We start from the raw sequence: 24691 nt of genomic DNA, 5'->3' as shown, positions 1-24691 counted from the left end.
GGAAAGAAGAAAAAGAAAGAAGGAAAGAAAGATAGGTAAAAGTAAAAAATGAAACACAATTCTCTGCCAGTCAGATCAATCTCAACTGCGAGTGACTTCAGAGAACTAAATTCAAGTCAGCATTGTCTTGTTCTTAGAATTCTCAAACAGCCTCGTAATCAGTCTGTGAACCGATGAGGAAAGCATTATAAAAATCGCATACATATCTCGTTACTCTGGTGCTTCTCAGAGCTCTCGGCTTCTTCCCAGGGGCCTTTCTTATTTAGGCCTCTCTCCCTCTAGCCCATTCCATCACAGGTTTCTTTCGTCATCTACAGGTATTTCCAAGTTGGCCCAAACAGCACATTATGGGTGATTCCTCATCTCACGGCTGTTCTGTGAGTTGCCTCCCTTGCCTGGAACACTCTGCGACTGTTCTATCTATCCTTGAAGATCTGGCTCTGTCTTACCTTTTTTAGATAAGTTTCATGACCTCTGAGTTAGTATACAGAGAAAAGTAAAGTGCTATTCTGAGGAGACAATGTTTTCAGAAATTAAGACATAAGTATCATTACTGAAAAGTGCTTATTTCCAGTTACAATGACTAAGCTCAAATAAATAGAAGGAGGAGACTGGTCACCCATGAGCAGGTGACAAGAAGATGAACTGCAGCCATCAGCGATACATGTCAGAATAGGTCTTCCAGGGCTGAGGGGAAGGACTGTCACTGTAGAGCTCTGGGGTCAGTCAAAGAATCATCCAAAAATAAGAACACAGTACAGGACTCTTAGAAATAAACCTTTTAAGAGTTTACTACCAGCCAGGTGTGGTGCGCACGCTTGTAATCCCAGCATTCAGGAGGCTGAGACCAGAGGATCGTGGTTCGTGGACAGCCTCAGCTACTTAGTGAGGCTTTCCACAATTTAGTGAGACTCTGTTTCAAAAATAAAGAATAAAAAATAGGGCAAGAGGTTTAGCCCAAAGGTAGAATGCCCCTGGGTTCAATCCCCAGTAACTAACACACACACACACACACACACACACACACACACACACGCACACACGCACACACATACACACCAGTTTACTACCTAAAAACTCTCACAGAGGAACCACAAATTTTGCACTTCAACAAAAACAGCAAACCCACAGAGGAAGAGTAGGATGCAAGAAATTAGGATGAGAATAAAGTTAGTAACATGTTAATGAACTTATTGTTGTTGATTTAAAAATTAAACCTAGTTGTGTTTAAGAGAATTAAATATCTAGATATGAAGAAGGAACAGGGACTACAGTGATTTGTCATTTAGAAGGCTGACTGGGATACTAAGTAATTGTGAAGATACTACAGTTCTAGTCTTTTAGTAGTCATCCTTAAAATTAATATAAAAATAGGTAAAGTTTTCAATAATTTAAAGCTTTCTATTTAAAATTTACCAATTATGCAGAAGACCACCCAAAAAAGAGTTGAAAATTACATAAAAAGAGAGAAGAAAAAGAAAAACAGCAGAATGATGCAATCATTAAAAATATTCTTGAAGGATGTGTAACAAATGTCTGTAATACAAAAAGTGAAAATTCAGGGCACAGATTACATTATATATCGCAACTCAGATACTACTCTAACAAGGAATGGCGGGCTGCGTGTACTGGGGCACACTGGTAATCGCAACCACTGGGGAAGCTGAGGATCTCAGTGACTTAGTGAGACTCTGCTTCAAAATTAAAAATAAATAAATAAATACAAAGGCTGGGGGGTATACCTCAGTGGGAGAATGCCCCTGGATTTGATCCAGTTCCGCTACCCCCAACACATTTTGTCAACAACAAAAAATTAAAAATGTTCAAATGAAGCCAGGTGTGGTGGCGCACGCTTGTAATCCCAGCATTCAGGAGGCTGAGACTGGAGGATCGTGGTTCGTGGCCAGCCTCAGCTACTTAGTGAGGCCCTCTGCAACTTAGACTCTATTTCAAAATAAGAATAAAAAAATAGGGCAGGGGGTGTAGCTCTGAGGTCGAATGCCCCTGGTTTCAATCCCCAGACCCACACACACAAAAAAAAAAGTTCAAATGATTCACACTTTCAAGTGATATGACTGGTGATTTAACTTTTTTTATGCAATGAAAATTTTTTTTTTTCTGAAACAAAGCCTCATATGTTGCCCAGGCTAGCCTCAAATGTCTGGGTTCAAATGATCCCTTTGCCTCACCTGGAAATACAGGTGTTCACCACCATATCTGGCTCCACAAATTACTTTTATAATCAAGTAGTTCTTCCTGTTAAGGCAATATTTACCTTAATAGTTCCTAGATCCATTGGATTTTTGACAATGTCATAGTAGTTACTGAGTCCCAAAGCATTAGCATCAACCGGATTGTAAAATGGCCAGGCATATGATAAATGTTTTTTTGCAAGCAATTCTTTAAGAATTTCATTACAGTACTTTAGCTGTTCCGTAGTTACTTTAGCACTCTTTGTGGCTTTATATTGTTGCTGAGAATCTGGCAAAGCATCCTTCAGCACGTTTTCTTTGACTGGTGGCATTCTTGCTGACTTTTTCTCTGGAAGTGTTGGAGAAGATTCACTGCTTGCTCCAACGACTGAGGCTGCAGGAGTGGTTGTATCTGCTTTCCTCTTCACACCTTTTGAAACCTAAAAGAAGGCATCCAACAACAAAAAGCTATACTTTATAATATAGCTAGATAGTCATCAGCTTAAAGGGGAAGGGCAATAACTGACACCAAGTCTTTTTATACTCTCTACATACTGTTGTCAATGTATTAAGTATTAGTAAAGGTTAACTTCTCTTTTATAAGCAAAATAAGTAATTTTTATATTATCTTCCTATATCTCAAAAACTTAACCCTTAGGACAAAGAAAATCAAAGTCCTGGTTATACAAAAAAAAGTTTCTAAATACTTGAAAGCAGCTAGGGCCCACAATTTTAAAAACAAAGCTATGAGCCAGGCATGGTGGCACACGCCTGTAGTTCCAGTACTTGGGAAGCTGAGGCAGGAGGAGTGCAGGTTCGAGCCAGCCTTAGCAACTTAATGAGACTCGGTTTAAAAAAAAAAAAATAGGACTGAGATGTAGTTCAAATGCCCCTGGGTTCAATCCCTAGTAGCAAGTGGACAGTTTTTTATATTAATACTACCAAGATAATAAAACAGTTCAAGTCCTACCTGAGAAATCTCTAAAATTTGGTTAATATTCTGGGTCTTTGCTCATAAAATGTACAGAGAGACATAAATAGTATCAGTTAAGATTACTTATTGATGAAGACTAATTTTCATATCAATGTAACATAAACATCTCAACATTCATGGAATATGGCAGACACCAGTGATTTCTTTCTTTCTTTCTTTCTTTCTTTCTTTCTTTCTTTCTTTCTTTCTTTCTTTCTTTCTTTCTTTCTCTTTTTTTTTTTGTGGTACTGGGGATGGAACCCTTCTACCTCTGGGCTACACTTCCAGACCTATTTTATATTTTATATTTTTTTTTATTTGGAAACAGGGTCTCATAAGTCAGAGAGGCTGGTTTCAAACCTGCAAGATCCTCCTGTCTCTACCTCCCAAGTGCGGGGATTACAAGTGTGCGCCACCACGCCTGGCGACACCAGTGATTTAAAAACTACAATAAACGTACCATAGGCTGTGAGCTCGAGTTGAATGGAGCGCCTTGTGCCATGCTTAAGGGAGAAAGAGCTGTCTCGGGGACCAGAGAGGGAATCTCTTGCTGCTTAAATACATTTTCTGTTGCTTTGGGGGATGCTTTTTCTTTAACAGAAGTGACTGGCATGTTCTGTTGAATGCCTAGTGAAGTGTGAGGCAGAGTTAAATACTGGAGGAAGCAGAAAGCACCATTTTCTTTCTCTTAGTATTCTACTGTAATTTAGTTCAGGTTTTTAGCAAAATAAGCACAACACACTCCCATTCTTTGAAATTCTCCCACACATACTGTTACTGACAAAATTGGACCAGTTTTAAGGGATTTTTGTCCATAATCCCAAAAGACACAATCCCAAAGGCTGAAATACTGAATGATCAAAATGTCTGAAGTCTAAAATCCTAGAAGATTGAAATTCCAAAAATATAATTCTGGAAAAAAATTTAAGCATCTTTAAAATTCATTTATCTAAAGTCAGGTATGGTGGTGCACACCTACAATCCAAGTACTTGTGAGGCTGAGACAAGAGGTTCAAGGTCAGCCTCAGCAATTTAGCAAGGCCCTCCACAACGTAGTGAGACCCTATCTCACTCACACACACACACACACACACACACGGCTGGGGGTATATAGCTCAGAGATAGAATGTCCCTGGGTTCAATTCCCAGTACCACACATAAACACATATATACATACATACATACTTATTTATTGGTGGTAGTGGTAATGCTGGGGTTTGAACCCAGAGTTTCATGCATGCCACACAGGTGCTTTACCACTGGGTTATAACCTTGAAACCTATTTACAATTTTAGAAGGAGTTTGAGAATCATAAACACAACAAAACACTTCATTGGCCACTTTATACTCTAAGCAATAACGATACTTACTTTGCAGACATAGTCAACTACACTAACAACATTCATACAGGTATAACAGTTACGAGATGAACCACATTCATGAAGAAACGAGTCAAGCCATGAGTGGTGGCACATGCCTGCGATCCCAGTACCTGGGAGGCTGAAACAGGAGGATCCCAGATTTGAGATGAGTCTCAGCAACTTAGCAAGACTCTCAGCAATGGTGAGACCCTGTTTCAAAACAAAATGTGTAGCTGGGTGTGGTGCTTGTAATTTCAGTACTTGGGAGGTTGAGACAAAAGAATCACAGGTTCAAAGCCAGCCTTAGCAACTTGTGAGGCCTTTGACAACTTAGTGAGACCCTGTTTCAAAATAAAGAATAAAATAGGGCTAAGGATGTAGCTCAGAAGTAGAATGGCCCTGGGTTCAATCCCCAGTACTGCAAAAAAAAAAAAAAAAAAAAAAAAGTAAAAAAAATGGCTGGGAGTCCCCTGTCTGTCTGTCTGTCTGTCTGTCTGTCTGTCTCTCTCTCTCTCTCTCTCTCTCTCTCTCACACACACACACACACACACACAATATGTTATCAGGCTAGGAAAACAGTTCAGTGGCAGAATGCTTGTCTAGCATGAGGCTTAATAAAAAAAGTTATTAAATTTTCATAGAACATAAAAAATAATTTTATTTTGCAGAGATAACTTAAGTCAGTAATAATTAGAAACTTGCTTTAATGATTTAAATACTATGCGGATCTATTGCTATGTATATCACATAAGTTTATTTTAATCCTTTTGTAAAAAACTGGTTTTACAATCTCTAAAATGGGTGTGGTGGTATGTACTTATAATCCCAACTATTTGGAAGGCTAAGGCAGGAGCTTGTAAGTTGGAAGGCAGCTTGGGCAATTTAGCAAGATCCTACTTTAAAACGAAATATAAAAAGGACTGGGTCCTGGGTGTGGTGGTGCACCCTTATAATCCCAGTATTTGGGAAGCTGAGACGGGAGGATTGCAGGTTTGAAGCTGGCCTCAGCTACACAGTGAGCCCCTTTGTAACTTAGTGAAACTCTGTTTCAAAATAAAGACTAAAAAATAGGGCTGGGGGTGGAGCTTGGAGGTCCAATGCCCCTGGGTTCCATCCCCAGTACTGCAAAAATGAATAAATAAATAAATAATAAAACAGGGGGCCTGTCAAGTGCTATGTGCATATGTCACTGTCAACATGATCTACATTATGATGTAAGACTATAAAGCACCAATAAAAACATATCTTTTATTTTTTATTGGTGCATTGTAGTCATACATCTTAATGGAAAAAAAGCACATTTAAAAAGAAAATAAAAGCCAGGCATGGTGGTGCACGCTTGTAATCCCCACGCTTGGGAGGCTGAGACAAGGGGATCGCAAAGGTTCGAAGCCAGCCTCAGCTACTTAGTGAGGCTCTCAGCAACTTAGTGAGACCCTGTTTCCAAATAAAATATAAAAAAGGTCTGGGAGTATAGCTCGGAGGTAGAAAGCCTCTGGGTTCCACCCCCAGTACCACCAAAAAAAAAAAAAAAAAAAAAGAGAAATGAAAATAAAAAATAAAATGAGGCTGAGGTAGCACAAGGGTAGAACGCATGTGATTTCAATCCTCAGTACCATTAAACAAGCAAGCAAGCAAGAAATATCTACATAAACACACTACAGTCCTCCTATGTTACAACCACTTAACAGTATATTACACAAACATAACCATGAAAGATAAATATTTTCCTGATATTATAGATGAAGAAACGAACATGGAATGATTAAGGAATTTACCCAACACTGCACAGCTTGAATGAATTAAGTGCTGGAGAAGCAGCTCAGTGGAAGAGCCATAGCCTAGAGTGAGACCCTGTTCCAATCCCCAGACCCACAAATTAATAAATCAATCAATAAATATAGCCGGGCGTGGAGGCGCACACTTGTAATCCCAGCATTTGGGAGGCTGAAACCCGGAGGATCAGGGTTCGCGGACAGCCTCAGCTACTTAGTGAAGCGGACAGCCTCAGCTACTTAGTGAGGCCCTCTGCAACTCAGTGAGACCTGGTTTCAAAATAAAGAATAAAAAATAGGGCAGGGTGTGTAGCTCGGAGGTCAAATGCCCCTGGGTTCCATCCCCAGACCCGCAAAAAAAAAAAAATAAAATAAAATAATAATAATAATTAATTAAATTAAATTTAAAAATTAAAACCAACAATAAAAAGGGCTGGGAGTATAGCTCAGAACAGAATGTTCTTGGGTTCCTACCTCAGTATCAAAAAAAAAAAAAAAAAAGAGGGGAGAGAGAGAAAACCCTCAGACCTAACACCTAGCAGTAACATTTCATTCTTACCTATAGGATCTTTTGGCAATTTGGGCCCTCTTTTCAGTACAATATGTAGCTAAAAAAATCTACAGAATATAGTAATGATAGCTGTGACTTGATTTAGATGGATGTCACTTACAAGAGGAAACAGCCTCAGGCTAGGCTCCAGGTAATCTCCCTATTGTTGCAAAACCATTCTGTGATTAAAGATTTAGCTGACTGTTTAAATGAGCACTTTGTACCAAGAGGATAGGATATAAAAGGACTTCTGAGTATCCATCTCTCTTGAAGGATTTTTATTTTTTGATGAATGACAACTTAATTTTTCTACACATAAAGGCTGATGAAAAACCATTACTGGCCCTACTAAAGAAAACCCAATATTTCAATTGAAAAGAATAACTATACTTACTCATTAAATACTATTTAAGTTTTCTAAAACATAACTTGAAAACATCCAGCATGCTTATTTATAAATTTCAGTACAGCTGAGTCAAGATCAAGTGCACATGTTACATACATCAAGACTAGATTACAAAGCCAGGCGTGGTGTGCACGCTTGTAATCCCCGCGCTTGGGAGGCTGAGACAGGAGGACTGCATGGGTTCGAAGCCAGCCTCAGCTACTTAGTGAGGCTCTCAGCAACTTAGTGAGACCCCGTTTCCAAATAAAATATAAAATAGGTCTGGGAGTATAGCCCTGAGGTAGAAAGCCTCTGGGTTCCACCCCCAGTACCACCAAAATAAAAATAAAAATAAAATAAAATAAAACTTGACTGAGGAGTGCTCACTTTGGCAGCACATATACTAAATTGGAACAATACAGAGAAGTTTAGCATGGCCCCTATGCAAGGATGACACAAGAATTCATGAAGCATTCCATATTTTTTATCAGCCACTTGGAAGTCAGCAGGATATATTCTGTGGCCAAAATAAGACATTTTCTCTTGACATAAAATGATTTTGTATATATTCCACTGTTTTTTTATGTTGTCAATAAAGTAGTTCGTAGCTAGAATGCCTCTGAGTTCAATCCCCAGTACCAAAAAACCTCCAAAAACAAATTTAAAAAAAGACCATAATTATCACATTTTATTTTCATTGCAATGATTCAATGTGAGTATTTTGTGATGATATCCTATTAGTAGTCAGTGGTAATCAGAATGGTTTTGGACCCAATTAATGATAATTAATCAGAACATTCTGAACTACTGATGTTGTAGGAATCAATGCTCTATAGCAGGGGACTCTGAGGCAGGCTTCTGTACTGCAACCCGTGTCCCATAAGGTACGTGAAGTCCCTGCTTTAGGTGAAAGAGACATAGTTTGTGGGGTTGGTATGCCCAATGTGGGAGTACTTGGTCTACTAGTAACTGAACCAACAGTCAACTGTGGAACTGTTACTCTTCCCACAGATGTAGATGTCTTGTCTGGTAAAGACTTGAGCCTACAGTTCAGAGCTATTAAGCAGTATCTATCAGGTGGCATATCTAGAACATGAATATGGTTTGATCAATGACAACAGGGTTTGATTTCTTTGCCTTGCAAAGAAAATATTGCCTTGCAATATTTAATAAAAAAAAGCTCTCAGGAGAGGAGAGGTAAAAACTGGCTTCAGTAGGCTGCCAACCACATGTCATCTGCACCAACAGAAGCTTTCTTAGCATGGCTTGAATAAACCTTGGCATCAGAGAACCAAGATGGTGGTCTCATGGAATGAAAATTAGTGTGCCTAGAAGCAGATTTTAAAGGTACCTTCTTCAAAACATCTTTTATCATACTGCCTGATAATCATCTTATGATACCATGGCAGTAGCAGCAGCAGTAAAATGGGTGATACCAAAGAGAACTGTCTTGAAGAATGTATTTCCAATCCAAAATGGTGCTTTATCTTGTGTTTGTCATAAATCTATGTATTCTTCTCTTCCAGATGACTATAACTGCAAAGTAGAGCTCGCCTTGACATCTGATGACTGGACGATAGTATGCTACAACCCTTCTGTGAACACTCCATGTGAACACACGAAACCTATCCCTCGGCCAGATCCTGTACATAATAATGAAGAAACACATGAACAAGTGCTGAAAACCAGATTGGGAGAGAAAGATGAACCCCTAGGACCCATGATAGAACAACTTAGCAAAATGTTCTTTACTACTAAGCACTGTTGGTATCCTCATGGACGGTAGGTATCATAGATGTTGTAAGAAACTGAATCCTCTGAAAGATAGATGATACTGAGGTTCAGAGAGAAATGTTATCCTGTGCTTCATTTGCCATTTGAAAAAATGCAATCTGGTGTATTCACTAATATGTTATATAGTAAAATAATAAAGTACCTTTTCATATAAAAATAAATCAATAAACCTTAGCATCATTTAGGATTGTGGTCACATATTGGTCACAAATTCCAACATCTGATATATAACTCCTGGCTCCGAGTCTCTAACCCCCACTGCCTTCAGGAATTGTGCCATCCTCTGTGTATCTTTCGGCAAGCTCTTGTGAGAAGCCATTTTGCCAGACTCCATAATATCTGGTGCTCAAACTTCTTGAACTAAATCACCCACATTAGTGTATTTCAGTCCTGAACTTGATGCAAATTTTTGGCCTGGTGTGGTGTTTCCAACCCTGGTGTCGCACTGAGCAGGATGTTGAGCAGCAACACAGCTCTCACTGCGATGGACGCAAGCGCCTCACTCACATGCCCTGTGCAATGCTTCTTTTGAAGAATTTTATGTTTAGTTCAGTCATTACGAGAGGTGGGGAGAGAGAGAGGGAGAGAGAGGGAGAGAGAGAAAGGAGGAGGAAGAAGAAGGAGAAGAAGAGAGGAGGGAGAGAAGAAATGAACCCAGAAACAATTCTGTCTTCTGGCTTACCTTTCTTTATTCTTTCCTTACCACCCACAACTTGTTCTTCTGGTGGCATCTGAGATAATTTCTGAATAAACAACTTCTCTAGAGCTTGTGCCATAAGAACAATGTCGTCTCCAGGCTAGAAAATATGAAATACTCAATAAGGATACACAGTATCGTCAGTGGACCAAATTTCTTCAGGCTACTTTATATACAATAGTGACACAGTACTCTTACATAGTATTTATCTTTTTTTTTTTGAAGATTTAAAGAAGTTTATTAAAAAGATAGAAATACAGAAAATAGGTACAGCTCCATACCAGACTGGCATGGAGGGGTGACTCGAATGAATACACCCAGTATTTACCTCTTTTACATTAAGTTTAGAAAATAGTGAAGCATTCATATTCTAAATTCTAGCATCTACCTCTTCAACTTCCAAAAAGACTAGAAAGCCTCTTTAAGTACCAGAGTTGTACAATCCTACTGATACAAAAGGTATTTCTACCCCTCACATATGGAAGTGAAACTTGTTCACTGCTGAGCAAAGTCTTCATGGTCTGAAGTGACTGAGTTTTCAATTAACCTAACAAAGTCATTTTGTTATCATTTAAATCTCAACTCCCAGCCGGGCGTGGTGGCGCACGCTTGTAATCCCAGCACCTGGGAGACTGAGACAAGAGGATCGCACAGGTTCGAAGCCAGACTCAGCTACCTAGTGAGGCTCTCAGCAACTTAGTGAGACCCTGTTTCCCAATGAAATATTAAAAAAAAAAGGTCTAGGAGTATATCCCAGAGGTAGAAAAGTCCCTGGGTTCCACCCCTAGCACCAAAATATATAAATTAATTAATTAAATAAAAAATAAATAAATCTTAACTCCCTGCTAGACAGTCCTCCAGTTGCTTTGCTCCACCACTAAGAAAAACAATATAAAAAAAACAACAGCCTAAAACAGAACATTAATTTTCAAATTAGGTAGCACAGGAAAACTACCGAGCTTTGTTGCTTTGTTTTTGCAGTACTGGAGAAAGAACACAGAGCACTTTTCCACTGAGCTATAACTCTGACCCTTATCTTTGTTTTATTTTTTAATCTTAAGACAGGATATCATTAAGTTGCCAAGGCTGGCCTCAAACTTGCAATCCTCTTGACTCAGCTTCCCAAGTAGCTGGGATTACTGGGAAGTATAACTTTACCCAGCTGAATTTTGTTTTATTTTATTTTATTTTATTTTGGTGCTACTGGGGTTCCCGGAAGCCCTTCAACCTCTGGGCTACACTCCCAGACCTATTTTTACATTTTTATTTGGAAACAGAGTCTCCTAAACCAGTGCGAGGGGCTGGCTTCAAACCTGGGCAACCCTCCTGTCTCTGCCTCCCAAACGCGGGGATTACAAGCGTGCGCCACCACGCCCGGCTTTGAATTTTGTTTTAAAATACTAAAAGCTAAACAGGGCATGGTGGCGCATGCTTGTAATCCCTGGGCTTGGGAGGCTGAGACAGGAGGATCGCAAGGGTTCGAAGCCAGCCTCAGCTACTTAGTGAGGCTTTCAGCAACTTAGTGAGACCATGTTTCCAAATAAAATATAAAAAAGGTCTGAGAGTATAGCCCAGAGGTAGAAAGCTTCTGGGTTCCACCCCCAGTACCACCAAAAAAAAAAAAAAAATACTAAAAGCTGGACATGGTGACCAACGTTTGTCATCCCAATAGCTGGGAGGCTAAGACAGGAGCATTGCAGGCTCATAGCCAAACTCAGCAACTCAGTGAAATATTGTTTCAAAATAAAAGAACAAAATAGGGCTGAGGGGCCAGGTATGGTGGCACATGCTTGTAATCCTAGTACTTGGGAGGCTGAGACAGGAGGACCACAGGTTGGAGAACAGCCTCAGCTCTGAGATTCTCATTAATGTAGTAAGACCCTTGATCACAATAAAAGTTAAAAATAGGGCTGGGGGTGTAGCTTGGAGGTAAAACGCCCCTGGGTTCCATCCCCAGTACTACATACACACAAAAAAATTGAAATCTAAAATCAGCATACTTGTTAATACACTGCTCTTATACATTATACAAAGAATTAGCAGAGCAATATAAGGCTTACATACCTTATTGTATAAATAACAATTTGAGAACATTGTTCTGAAGTCTTCTATACATTCTGAAGCCTTCACATAATATTTATTCTCCAACCTCTTCTTAATTGTATTTAAATCCATTGGGTTTTTTATAATGGTATAATAATCCTATGGTTTTTGAAGAAATTCTAAATGTTAGTAAGAATGAATTTACTGTAACTCCTGGCATACAAATTTTATAAACCACGTACTTGTAACCATACTGAGCAATTGATTACCTTTCAAAAGCTAGAAGCTTTACTGGTTTCAGAATCAACTTACTAAAATCAATTGCTTTTCTAAACACCAACCATGAATCCATCGAAAAGGAAATCCAGAAAATAATTCCATTCACAATAGCCTCAAAAACAAAAACAAACAAATAAAACCTTAGGAATAAATATAATCAAAGAGATAAAAGATCTCTATAATGAAAATTATAGAACACTGAAAAAAGAATTTGAAGAAGACCATAGAAGATGTGAAGACCTCTGATGTTCATGGTTAGGCAAAAGAAATATTGTCAAGCGGTGGTGCACGCTTATAATCCCAGCATTTGGGAGGCTGAGACGGGAGGATGGTGGTTCGCAGACAGCCTCAGCTACTTAGTGAGCCCTTTGCAACTCAGTGAGACCCTGTTTCAAAATAAAAAATGAAAAATAGGGTTGGGGTGTAGCTCAGAGGTAGACTGCCCCTGGGTTCCATCCCCAGTTTCACAAATGAATATATATATATATACACACACACATACATATACATACATACATATATATATTATGTATGTATGTATATATAGTCAAAATGACCATGCTACCAAAAGTGATTTATAGATTTAATCAAAACCCTATCAAAATCCCAATGTCATTCTTCAAAGAGCTAGAAAAAAGTATAAAAAATCATATGGTAAAGCAAAACCAAACTAAACCTATTCTAGATATAAGAACCATCCTGGAGGCATCACAATACCTAAGTTCAAATATACTACAGAGCTATAGTTAAAAAACAGCATGAGTCTGGCATAAAGGCAGGCATTCAGACCAGTGGGATAGAAATACTAAGGTAAATCCTCATGCTTATAGCTAGTTGGTTTTTGACAAAGGGCCAAAACATATACTGGAGAAAAGAGCCTTTTCAACAAATGATGTTGAAATAAATGAAATTAGATCCCTATCTCTCACCCTCCATAAAAGTCAGTTCAAGATGGACTAAGATCTAGAAATTAAAGCCTGGTGTAGTGGAGCATGCTTGTAATCCCAGTCATTGGGCAGCTGAGACAGGAGGATCGCAGGTTCAAGGCCAGTCTCAGCTACTTATCAGGCCCTCCATAACTTAGTGAGACCCTGTTTTAAAATACAAAATAAAAAATAGGACTGGGGGTGTATCTTGGAGGTAGAATGCCGCTGGGTTCCATCCCCAGGACCCCCACACAAATGATTCAGAAATTAGATCAAAAGCTTTGCAATTTCTAGGAAAAAAAATAGGACAAATGCTTCAACATATAGGTATTGGTAAAGACTTTCTCAATAAGATCCCCAAAGCTCAGAAAATAAAACTGAGAACCAATAAACAGAATGGTATCAAACTAAAAAGCTTCTGCACAACAAAGGATACAAACAAGGGTCTGAAGGGAGAGACTATAGAATGAGAGGAAATCTTCACCGGCTACTTGCCTGATTGAGAATACCTAGGATATATAAAGAACTCCAAATACTTTAAAAAACCCCAAATAATCCAGTTTTAAAATGGGCAATTGAGCCAGGAATGGTGCCACATATCTATAATCCTCATGCTTGGGAGGCTGAAACAAGAGGATTGCTAGTTCAAGGCCAGCCTCAGCAATTTAGCAAGAACTTATTTCCAGATTAAAAAAAATAAAATAAGGCTGGAGGTGTAGCTCAGAGGCAGAATATTCCTGGGTTAAATTCCTAGTACCTCAAATAAATACATACATAATAAAATAAAGGGGGGACAGGCAACTGAACTGAATAGATGCATCTCAAAAAAATTACAAATTTCATGGAAAAAAAGAAATACAAATGGCCAGGAAATATATGAAAATACGTTCAACATGATTAGCAATGAGGGAAATGCAAATCAAAGAAACACTGAGATTTCATCTAACTCGAATTAGAGTGGCAAGCAATCATCAAGGGTACAAAAATGCAGCGGGCGTGGTGGCACAGCCTTGTAACCTAGCATGTGGGAGACTGAGATGGGAAGGTCCCAGGTTTGCGGCCAGCCCCAGCTACTTAGTGAGGCCCTTTGAACTCAGAGAGAACCCGTTTCAAAATACAATGGAGGAGAGGCTGAGACAGGAGGATCGCCAGCCCCAGCTACTTAGTGAGGCTGTCGACAACTTAGTGAGTCCCTGTTTCCAAATAAAATATAAAATAGGTCTGGGAGCATAGCCCGGAGGAAGAAAGTCCCTGGGTTTCACCCCCAGTACCACACACACACACACACACACACACACACACACACACACACACCATGGAGGTGAAACCTCACCAAAGCTAGAATGGAAGGATGGAGAGGAAGAAGGCTGAGGTTGGTTAATGGAGGAGCTACATCGGAATATGTGTAAAAGTATGAGTATAGCATGGTCAACCTGGACACTCGTTGTTGGGAGGGGGAAAGGGATTTGGGGGGAGGAAGAGGGCACCAAGCAGTTTGAATGTATGCCATTTTCAATATGTTCACATAAAAATTTAAAAATTTTTAAGAATAAAGAATAGGGCTGGGGGTGTCACTCAGAGGTAGAATGCCCCTGGGTTGGGTTTCATCCTCAGTACTGCCAAAAAACAAAACAAAACAAAAAAACAAAAATAATGGGTATGGTGGGTACATGGCTATAATCCTAGTATTTGGGAGGCTGAGACTGAAGGATTACAGGTTTGAGGCCAGCCTCAGCAACTTAGTGAAACCCGAGGGCTCAATTCCTAGAAATAAGAACTCTTAAATATTGTTGGTGGATTGCGAATTAGTACAACCACCTTGGAGATCAGTATGGAGGTTCCTTAAAGGACCAGGAAAGGACACCATATGACCCAGCTATGCCACTATCCGGTGTCTTAAAGAATTAAAGTCAGAATACTACAGTGATACGTGCATACCCATGTTCACTGCGGCGCAATTCACAGTCGCCAATTATTAACACCCAGGAACCATCCGGGCGTTCGTTAGCAAAGGATGGATAAGAACATGTGGTGAACACACAATGGAAGTTTACTCAGCCACAAGAACAAAGTCACATCATTTGTAGGAAAATGAATGGGACGAGTGAGTATTGTGCCAGGTGAGGTCAGCCAGTCACAGAGCCAAGTGTTTTCTCTTATATGTGGACACTAGAGAGAAACTGGACACAGAAGGGACTTCAGGAAGTGGAGTAGACCAGTGGAGCCTGGAAGGGGTTGGGGAGGGGGAGGGGAGGAACGTGTGGCCCGGTGCAGGAAACACTTCAAAGAATACTATGATCATACACGAAGGCACCACCACTGACTTCTCTAACATTGGGAGGGGAGGGAGGGGTCTGGAGGGAAATAGACCAAGAGCTTTGTGAGTGTGTGATGGATCATCTGGAATCTCATAATTACAGCGTACCAATAAACACAGTAAGAACTAGAAGCCCAGCTGTTGGTGCTCACCTATAATCCCAGTACTGGGGAGGCTGAGACAGGAGGATCACAGGCTCTAGGACAGCCTCAGCAAGAAGTGAGACTCTCATCAACCTAGCAAGACCTTGTTTCAAAATAAGACTAAAATTGGGCTGGGGGTGTAGAACCGAGGCAGAACGCCCCTGGGTTCAATCCCCAGAGCCACCCACCAAAATAAAAAAAAGGCTACAAGCTTTAAAAATCTGGAAACCCAAACCTTTAGTAATTAAAAACAAAGCTGATTGTCACAGCATTATTTTTCAGAGGGAAGAAAAAGCCAATGAATATTAACAAAGACAAGAACCAACCAGTCAATTTATCTCTGAAAAATACAAGGGCAGGATGCAAAACACAGACAGAAGATGACTGGTATCCATGAAGGAGGACGGATCCCGAGTGCAGCGGTGATCCCACCGCTTACTAGCTACATTCTAACCCACCCAACTGCTCTACTACGGCATGACTAAAAATTCCAAACAAACCCCAAGCTGAACTGACGTGATACAAATAAGTCCTCCACGAAGTGTCAAGAGAGACTTCAGGGGTAAGGAGACATTCACAATTACCCCCGTGGAAAGGCCAAGTGACATCCGGTCACCAAGAAAACATGTCGTTTGCTTTGTCACAGACTGTTAAAAAGAGAATGTCAAGGCCCAGAAAAGTGAGCTTTGTTTGGTTGCAGAAGAAAATAATCGTTGGGATATTCTTCAGTGGTACGGAATAAATTGAGTGTTTATTAAATATATTTCATAATATTAAGCACTAAGTTATTTCTTACAGAGGTGTACAAGATTTTTTAAATTCACATAATTATAATATACACTCACAGGTAACTTCAGTTTCACGGCATCCACGGGATGTTGAAAAGGCCAAGAAAAGCTGTGCTTCCATAAAGCCTTCAGGACAACTTTGTGCAGGTGCTGCAGCTGATTGGTCAAGCGCCCGTTTCTCTTCGTGTTGATATACTCTGGTGGAGGAGGGTTAACTATTGCTGTGTGTCGACTTGGCAGAGACATTCTTAACTGCTTCAAACCCTGGTTTTAATCTTGTCTCTACAAGTAATGTCCTGAAAAAGAATAAAACTGACTATCTCAAAAGCACCTGAACAATTTTTATAGATAAAAAGTTTATCAAGAGAAAGCAATACTGTATTTTAGAATGCGTTTTAAATGTGAAAATGAATGAATCCATTTTCTAAACAAATACTAACCTTTTTCTATGCAAGAATGACAAGCTGTCTCATTATGTGTGCCTTAGTCTTAGATGGTTTAAATTACTTCAACATTCCACAGTATTTCTTTCTGCCTTTCAAAATCAGAAATTGGATCTTAGCAGGAAAAGTCTGTGAATCCCTGGTAAGAAGAAACAACAGAGAACATTTCAGATATCATCATCTGTAAGTACCCCATAATTGTTAATGAAGGGAGAAAAGTAAAAGATTTTTCTGGCTTATTTTTCCTTTTTCCCTTTTTTTCTGGCTAATTTAAATGATGTGTTGTTGTTTTTTTAATTAAACCCAATTCACAGGGGCTGAGTGTGCCGCTCAGTAAAGTATGCGTGTAGCATGTACAGGACCCTGGGATCAGGCCTCATAACAACAAAAGTAATTAGCAATGTAAATTAGAGTCCGGCATGGTGATACACGCTTGTCATGCCAGTACTTGGGAGGCTGAGACAGGAGGATTGCAGGCCCAAGGCCATCCTCAGCAAATTATGAGGCCCTCTGCAATGCAGCAGGTCCCTGTTTCAAAATAAAGAATAAAATATGGCTGAGGTTGCAGCTCGGAGGTAGAATGTCCCCTAGGTTCAATTTCCAGAACTGCAAAATAAATAAATAAATAAATAAATAATAAATAAAATTCATTAGAAATGAAAATGCCGAGCTGGGCATGGTGGCACATGCTTGTAATCCCAGCATTCGGGAGGCTGAGATCGGAGGATCGCGGTTCGTGGACAGCCTCAGCTACTTAGTGAGGCTCTCTGCAACTCAGTGAGACCTGGTTTCAAAATAAAGAATAAAAAAATAGGGCAGGGGGTGTAGCTTGGAGGTTGAATGCCTCTGGGTTCCATCCCCAGACCTGCAAAAAAAAAAAAAAAGTGGAGGCACAAGTTATTGTTCAGAAACAACAACTATTGGCCAAGTGTGGTGGCACACACTTGTAATCCCAGTACTTGGGAGGCTGTGAGAAGATCACAGGTTCTCGGCCAGCCTCAGCTGCTTAGTGAGGCCCTCTACAACTTAGTGAGACCCTGTTTCCAAAAATAAAGACTAGCCGGGCATGGTGGCGCACGCTTGTAATCCCCACGCTTGGGAGACTGAGACAGGAGGATCGCATGGGTTCGAAGCCAGCCTCAGCTACTTAGTGAGGCTTTTGGCAACTTAGCGAGACCCTGTTTCCCAATAAAATAATAATAATTAAAAAAAGGTCTGGGAGTATAGCCTGGTGGTAGAAAGCCTCTGGGTTCCACCCCTAGTACCACCAAAAAAACACAAAGACTAAAAATTAGGGCTGGGAGTGTAGCTCAAAAGTAGAATGCCCCTGGGTTCAATCCTCAGAACCACAAAAAGAAAAAAAGGAAAAAAAAGAAAGAATTATTATTCAAGAATCTGCCTGCAAAAATAAATAAGACTATCAATTATACAGTGCTTTTGGGGGCTGAGTGTAGTAGCACATGCCTGTAATCCTAGTATTTGGAAGACTAAAGTGAGAGGATCATTGATTCAAATCCAGCCTCAGCAATTTAGCAAGAACCTCAGCAATTCAGTAAGACTGTTTCAAATAAATAAATAAATAAATAAATAAATAAATAAATAAATTAGAGCTGGAGGTGTAGCTCAGAGGCAGAATGCTCCTGAGTTCAATTCCCAATCCCTACCCCCCACCCCTCTCCCTCTCTCTCTCTCCCCCCTCACACACCCACACACATACACACACTCCCTACACACACACACACACACACACACACACACACACACACTCCCTTTTCTACGCTTTAAGTCCTCAACTCTACTATAACCACTTACAGAGGATTTTATCTCTTGATTTATAAGAGAACTCCTTTAAAAATTAACTTCCAGGTTGTCGTGGTGCACGCTTATAACCCCAGTTCTTGGGAAGTTGAGACAAGAGGATCACAGGTTTGAAGCCATCCTCAGCAATGTAGCAAGGTCCCCAACAACTTAGCAAGACACTATTTCAAAATAAAAAATTAAATAGTCAGGCGTGATAGTGCATGCTTGTAATCCCAGTACTTGGGAAGCTGAGACAGGAATGCAGGTTCTAAGCCGGCCTCAGCTACAGAGGCCCTCCACAACTTAGTGAAACCCTGTTGCAAAATAAAGAACAAAAAATATGGCTGGGGGTGTAGCTTGGAGGTAGAATGCCTCTGGGTTCAATCCCCAGTAATGGAAGCGATAGGGCCCTTGCTTAATGTACAGAGTCCCGAGTCTGATCTCCAGCAACACACACACACACACACACACACACACACACACACACACTTCCTTTAGGTTTTTTTTTTTTTGGTACTAGGGATGGAACCTGGGGACATTCTACCTCCCAGTGATACACCCAGTCCTATTTTTTTTTTAATTCTTTATTTTGAAACAGGGTCTCACTGAGTTGCAAAGGACCTCACTAAGTATCTGAGGCTGGCTTCGAATCCTCCTGTCTCAGCCTCTTGAATGCTGGGGGTCCTACTTGTTTCCTAGGCTGGCTAGGAACTCCAGGGCTCAAGCAAAGTTTTGCTCCAGCCTCCTAAGTTTCTGGGACGACAGCAGCACCACCATGCTTGGCTCTTTAGTCTCATTTGTCTGCTGGTCTCTGTTCTTGTTTTTATAAATGCTTCACCTCTTTTCCATTTTCCCAGAGTCTTGTCATTTTGTTAATTATTCCTTTTTCTCCATTATTGTATGTTTATCTTTAATTAGTTCTTAAAGGCCTTCCTTAAATTGTATAATACACTTACCCTTCTAACCAATATGGCACTAGAAGTCACTGCCTAAGCAATTAGATACATGATGAGGATAATGATAATAAGATTATAAGTTGAAAAGGACGATGTTGATTATCTCTGTAGATGATATGATCCAAATGTAACTTAAAAACTCTAAGGACTCTACCAAAAAAACATTAGAACTAACAAATTCAAAAAATTACAGGATATAAAAATCAACATACAAAAAAAGATCAGCTCCATTTTTATATACTAACAACGAACTATCCAAAAAGTAAGGCTGGTGGTGCAGATAAGGTATAGTACTTGTCTGGCCTTAGGTTTGATCTTCAGTACTGAAAATATAAAATAAAATATTACATTATAAAGTTACAGTAATCAAAGCAGTTTGGTGCTGGCATAAAAATAGACACATGACCAATGGAACAGATTAGAAAGTAGGAGGCAGAATGCCCTGGGAGGCCGGGAGGGAAGAAGACGACGATGGTGGCCTCTGCAACCCAGAAATAAATTCATGCATATGTGTACACACACACACACACACACACACACACACACACACACGCACATATAAGGTCAACTAATCTTTAAAAGAATGCCAGAAATACACAATGAGGGAAGCAATTTCTTCAGTACCTGGTGCTGAGAAGACTGAAAAATCCATATCTGAGAATAAAATTGGACCGTCTCACACCACAAACCAAATTTAACTCAAAATGAATGAATAATGTAAGTGTAAGATCTGAAATAATAAAACACCTTGAAGAAAAACAAGGGAGGCTCCTTCACCCTGTCCTTGTCAATGATTTGTGGATTTGACACCTAAAGCAGACAACAAAAGCAAAAATAAAGCAGTGAGACTGCATCAGACCAAAAAGCTCTGCACAACCAAGGGGACAATCAACACCCGGCAAAGGCAGCAGCACGGGAGGGGACGGGAGCTACTATTTAATAAGAAGCGGATATCCAAAATGCATAGGGAACTCAAAGAGTAATAGCAGGAAACACTCAATTAGAAAATGGCCAATGCACGCTTGTAATCCCAGCATTCAGGAGGCTGAGACAGGAAGATTGCGGTTTGCGGACAGACTCAGCTACTTAGTGAGGCCCTCTGCAACTCAGAGAGACCCTGTTTCAAATTAAAGAATAAAAAATAGGGCAGTGGGTGTAGCTCCGAGGTAGATTGCCCTTGGGTTCCATCCCCAGACCCACAAAAAAAAAAAAAGAAAGAAAAAAAGAAAGAAAAGAAAATAGCCAACAGATCTGAACTGATGTTTCTCCAAAGACATAAAAATGACCAACAGGTGTATAAAAAGTTGCTCAGCATCACCAGTTACCAGAGAGATGCAAATAATGAAATATTACCTCATACCTGTTAGCATGACTATTACAAAAAAGACAAGAGCCGGGCACTTGTAATCCCAGTACTTGGAAGACTGAGACAGGAAGATCACAAGTTTAAGGCCAGCCTCAGCAACTTAACAAGACCCTTTTTAAAAATTAAAAATTAAAAAGACTAGGAATGTAGCTAGGAGGTAGAATACCCCTGGCTTCCATCACCAGTACTAAAATAATGATAATAATAATATTAATAATAATAAAAATAAAATTAAATTAAAAGCCAGGCATGGTGGTGCATACCTGTAATTCCAGTACTTGGGAAGCTGACAGAGGAGGATCAAGGTTTGCAGCCAGCCTCAGCTACTTGGTGAGGCCCTCTGCAACTTAGTGAGACTCTGTTTAAAAATAAAGAATTAAATAGGGCTGGGGGTGTAGCTCAAAGGTAGAATACCCCTAGGTTAAATCTCCAGTACCACAAATAAATGAATAAGTTAATTAATTAATTAATTTAAAAAGGTCTAGGGGAGCCCTTTTTAAGCCAGGAGCCAGGTGTGATGGCACAAGCTTGTAATCCTAGTACTTAGGAGGCTGAGACAGGAGGATTGCAGGTTCGCATCCAGCCTCAGTTACTTAGTGAGGCCCTCTGCAACTTAGTGAGACCCTGTTTCAAAATAAAAAAAAAAACAAATAAGGCTGGGAGTGTAGCTCAGAGGCAGAATGCCCCTGGCTTCAATCCCCAGTACTACAAAATAAATAAATAGGGTAGAGCTCAGTGGTAGAAACTCCACTGGGTTCAATCCCTAAGTATTCCTCCAAAAAAGGCAAGAGGAGGAAACCTTTGTATATTGTTAAAGAAGATTAAAATTGTATTTCCATCACAAAAAACATGGAGACTACGTGATCTAAAAATAACATTTTCAGATACAAATACACACACACACAATACATATAATACATACTAAAAATGAAATCAGTATCTGAATAAGATATTGATATTTGTCCTCTGTGTGGAATTATTCACAACAGATAGTACAGAAATAATCTAAGTGTCCTTCAAGAGGTGAATGGAAGCAGGGCATAGTGGTGCGTGCTTCTAATCCTCGTCCTGGGAGGCTGAGGCGGAAGGATAGATTCAAACCAAGCCTCAGCTACTCAGTGAGGCTCTGAGCAACTCAGTGAGGCCCTGAGCTGCAGCTTGGAGACAGAAGGCCCCTGGGTTCCATCCTTAGTACCACAAACAAATTTAACAAACAAATATAAATAAAGAATAAAAAATAGGATTGGCTAGCCCAGCATGGTGGCACAGGCTTGTAATCCAGCATTTGGAAGGCTGAGACAGGAGGATCACTGTTTGAGGACAGCCTCAGCTACTTAGGTCCTTTGCAACTTAGTGAGATCCTGTTTCAAAATAAAGCATAAAAAATAGGGCTGGGGGTGTAGCTTGGAGGTAAAATGTCCCTGGGTTCCACCCCCAGAAAAACAAAAAGGGTTGGGGGTATTACTTGGAGGTAGAATGCTCCTGGGTTCAATCCCCAATACTGAAAAAGAGAGGGGTGGGGGAGAGGTATAGACAAAGATAATGGAAATATACACATACAGAGACTTGAACATTATTTAGCCCACACCTCTCCAAAACATGAAATTTTTTCTTTCTTTTTTTCTTTTTGTGATACTGGGTATTGAACCTGGGACATTCTACCTCTGAGCTATACCCCCAGCCCTATTTTTTATTCTTTATTTTGAAATAGGATCTCATTGAGTTGCAGAGAGCCTAAGTAGCTGAGGCTGGCAGGAAACCTGTGATGGTCCTGTCTCAGCCTCTCAAGTACTGGGATTACAAACCTACCATGCCCAGCTAAAAAGGAAATCTTGCCATTTTCAATACCAATGAACCTAAAGGAAACTAGGAAATAAGCCAGACACAGAAAGACAAATGCTGTTATGATCTCACTTGCATGTGGAATCTAAAAAAGCCAAACTCATTAAAAAAAAAAAAAGAAAGAAAGAAAAAGAACGGTGGTTGCAGGTACTGTGAGGTGGGAAAGAAGAGACAGGGTGGGAGGAGTAAGTTTGGGATCTAACATACAGGTAACAAAGGATGTGGTAACATGATAATCACTACAGTATGCATCCATATTTTAAATCATCACATTGTATACCTTGAATATATACAATCTTAGTTAAACAATTAAATAGAAGATTACAAATCATTTTGTCTTATGTCTTCCTTTTCTCAATTTAATGATCTGGAATTAACTCCTGGTATCTTTGTAGAGAGACATACTCTAGTCAGTGCCTGAAGCTTTTTTCTTTAAAAAGACTCAAAACCTGCACGTTAGGCTGGGTGTGGTGGCACACGCTTGTAATCCCCACGCTTGGGAGGCTGAGACAGGAGGATCGCACAGGTTCGAAGCCAGCCTCAGCTACTTAGTGAGGCTCTCAGCAACTTAGTGAGACCCTGTTTCCAAATAAAATATAAAATAGGGCTGGGAGTATAGCCCGGAGGTAGAAAGCCTCTGGGTTCCACCCCCAGTACCACCAAAACAACAACAACAAAAACAGACAAACAAAAAAACCTGCACGTGGATGTTTCTAGCATCTGTATACTACAATGGTGGATACATCTGTCAAACCCAAGTGAACCAAAATGTAAGCTATGGGTTCTGGGAAATAATGATGTGTTAATGTAGGTTCATTGATTCTTTTTTTTATGTGTTCATTGTGGGGCAGCAGGAAGTAGATGGGAACACTTTCTGCTCAATTTTGTTCCTTTAAATGATAGTGTATTTCAGTACACACCTTTCCTACCATATGCTTCATTACTAACAATTTCTGCACCCACGCTTTTCTTTTTTAAACTTGTTTTTGAGTCAGATATATCCAGCTGGCTTTTCTGACTCTTCTAAAACTGCTGTCCCAAAAACCTTGAAGCATTCCAAGTCCTGCAGTGGCCTTCCTCCATCATCTCCTAGACCTCTCTGAAGTATTTAACATAGCTAAGTACATGAGCATTAAAACATGTATAAAGGCTTTTTGCTAAAAATATGATGAGATTTAACTTTACTTATAAAATTAAGGTTAGAATTGTGCTGTCCAATATCATAGCCTCTAACCACAAATAGCCACTAAATTTAAATTAACCGAAATAAAACCACATAATGGCCACATTTCAAGTATTTAATAACCACATGTGGCTAGTGGTTACTGTATGGGATAGTGCAGTGCAGATATAAAACATATCTGTTAGAAGAAAAATTCTATGAAACAGCACTAGAATAAATGAAATAAAACCATAATGAAAAAGATAAATCTAGAATATGAAACATTCTTCAAGACAAATAGCCACATGTAGAAAGCAGCTGGGCAGTAGCACATGCCTGCAATTCCAGTACTTGGGGAGCTGAAAAAGGAGCACTGCAGGTTCAAGGACAGCCATGGCAATCAGTGAGAAGCTCAGTAGCTTAGCCAAACCCTGTTTCAAAATAAGAAAGGGCTGGGGTATAGTTTTAAGGTGGAATCCCTAGGTTGAATGCCTAGTACAATAAATAAATATGAAAAGTTAAAGTCAGCCAGGTGTGGTGGTGCACGTTTGTAATCCCTGTACTTGGGAGGCGGAGACAGGAGGATCACGCAGGTTTGAAGCCAGCCGCACTGGCGTAAGAAACCCTGTTTCCAAATACAAAGTATAAAATAGGCCTGGGAGTGTAGCCCAGAGGTAGAAGGGCTTCAAGGAACCCCAGTACCACCAAAAGAAGAAGGAGGAGGAGGAGGAGGGGGGGGGAGGAGGAGGAGGAGGAGGAGGAGGAGGAGGAGGGAGGAGGAGGAGGAGGAGGAGGAGGGAGGAGGAGGAGGAGTTAAAGTCATTAAAGGAAGAACTACTCCAGATTGAGCAACATAATTCAATTTGTCCTCTATCAAATCTTGGTTTAAAAATATCAGC

At 40.0% G+C, this 24691-nt stretch overlaps 1 protein-coding gene and 1 pseudogene across 2 annotated transcripts in view; both read right to left on the bottom strand.

Moving 5' to 3' along the window:
- Positions 1-16469, bottom strand: part of BRDT (bromodomain testis associated) — a gene marked incomplete at both ends in the record, with an annotated part of 57342 nt that extends 40873 nt beyond the window's left edge. Inside the window, 5 exons of the mRNA XM_080691468.1 lie at positions 2276-2632; positions 3626-3792; positions 9713-9827; positions 11792-11929; positions 16281-16469. Of these exons, the coding sequence (XP_080547594.1) occupies positions 2276-2632; positions 3626-3792; positions 9713-9827; positions 11792-11929; positions 16281-16469 (966 nt within the window). The remainder of the gene's footprint in view (positions 1-2275; positions 2633-3625; positions 3793-9712; positions 9828-11791; positions 11930-16280) is intronic.
- On the bottom strand, positions 7974-9364 carry LOC308261012 (transcription initiation factor TFIID subunit 9-like; annotated as a pseudogene). The gene is made up of 2 exons: positions 9201-9364; positions 7974-8512 (listed from the first exon to the last, which is right to left on the bottom strand). The product of its transcript is annotated as a transcription initiation factor TFIID subunit 9-like (transcript).
- Positions 16470-24691: the final 8222 nt, after the last annotated feature.

This window comes from Muscardinus avellanarius (assembly GCF_963383645.1).
Source record: "Muscardinus avellanarius genome assembly, chromosome: 3".
Taxonomy (NCBI): Eukaryota; Metazoa; Chordata; class Mammalia; order Rodentia; family Gliridae; genus Muscardinus; species Muscardinus avellanarius.
Note: the sequence above shows the minus strand (reverse complement) of the source record. Positions and strands in the feature narration are given on the sequence as shown.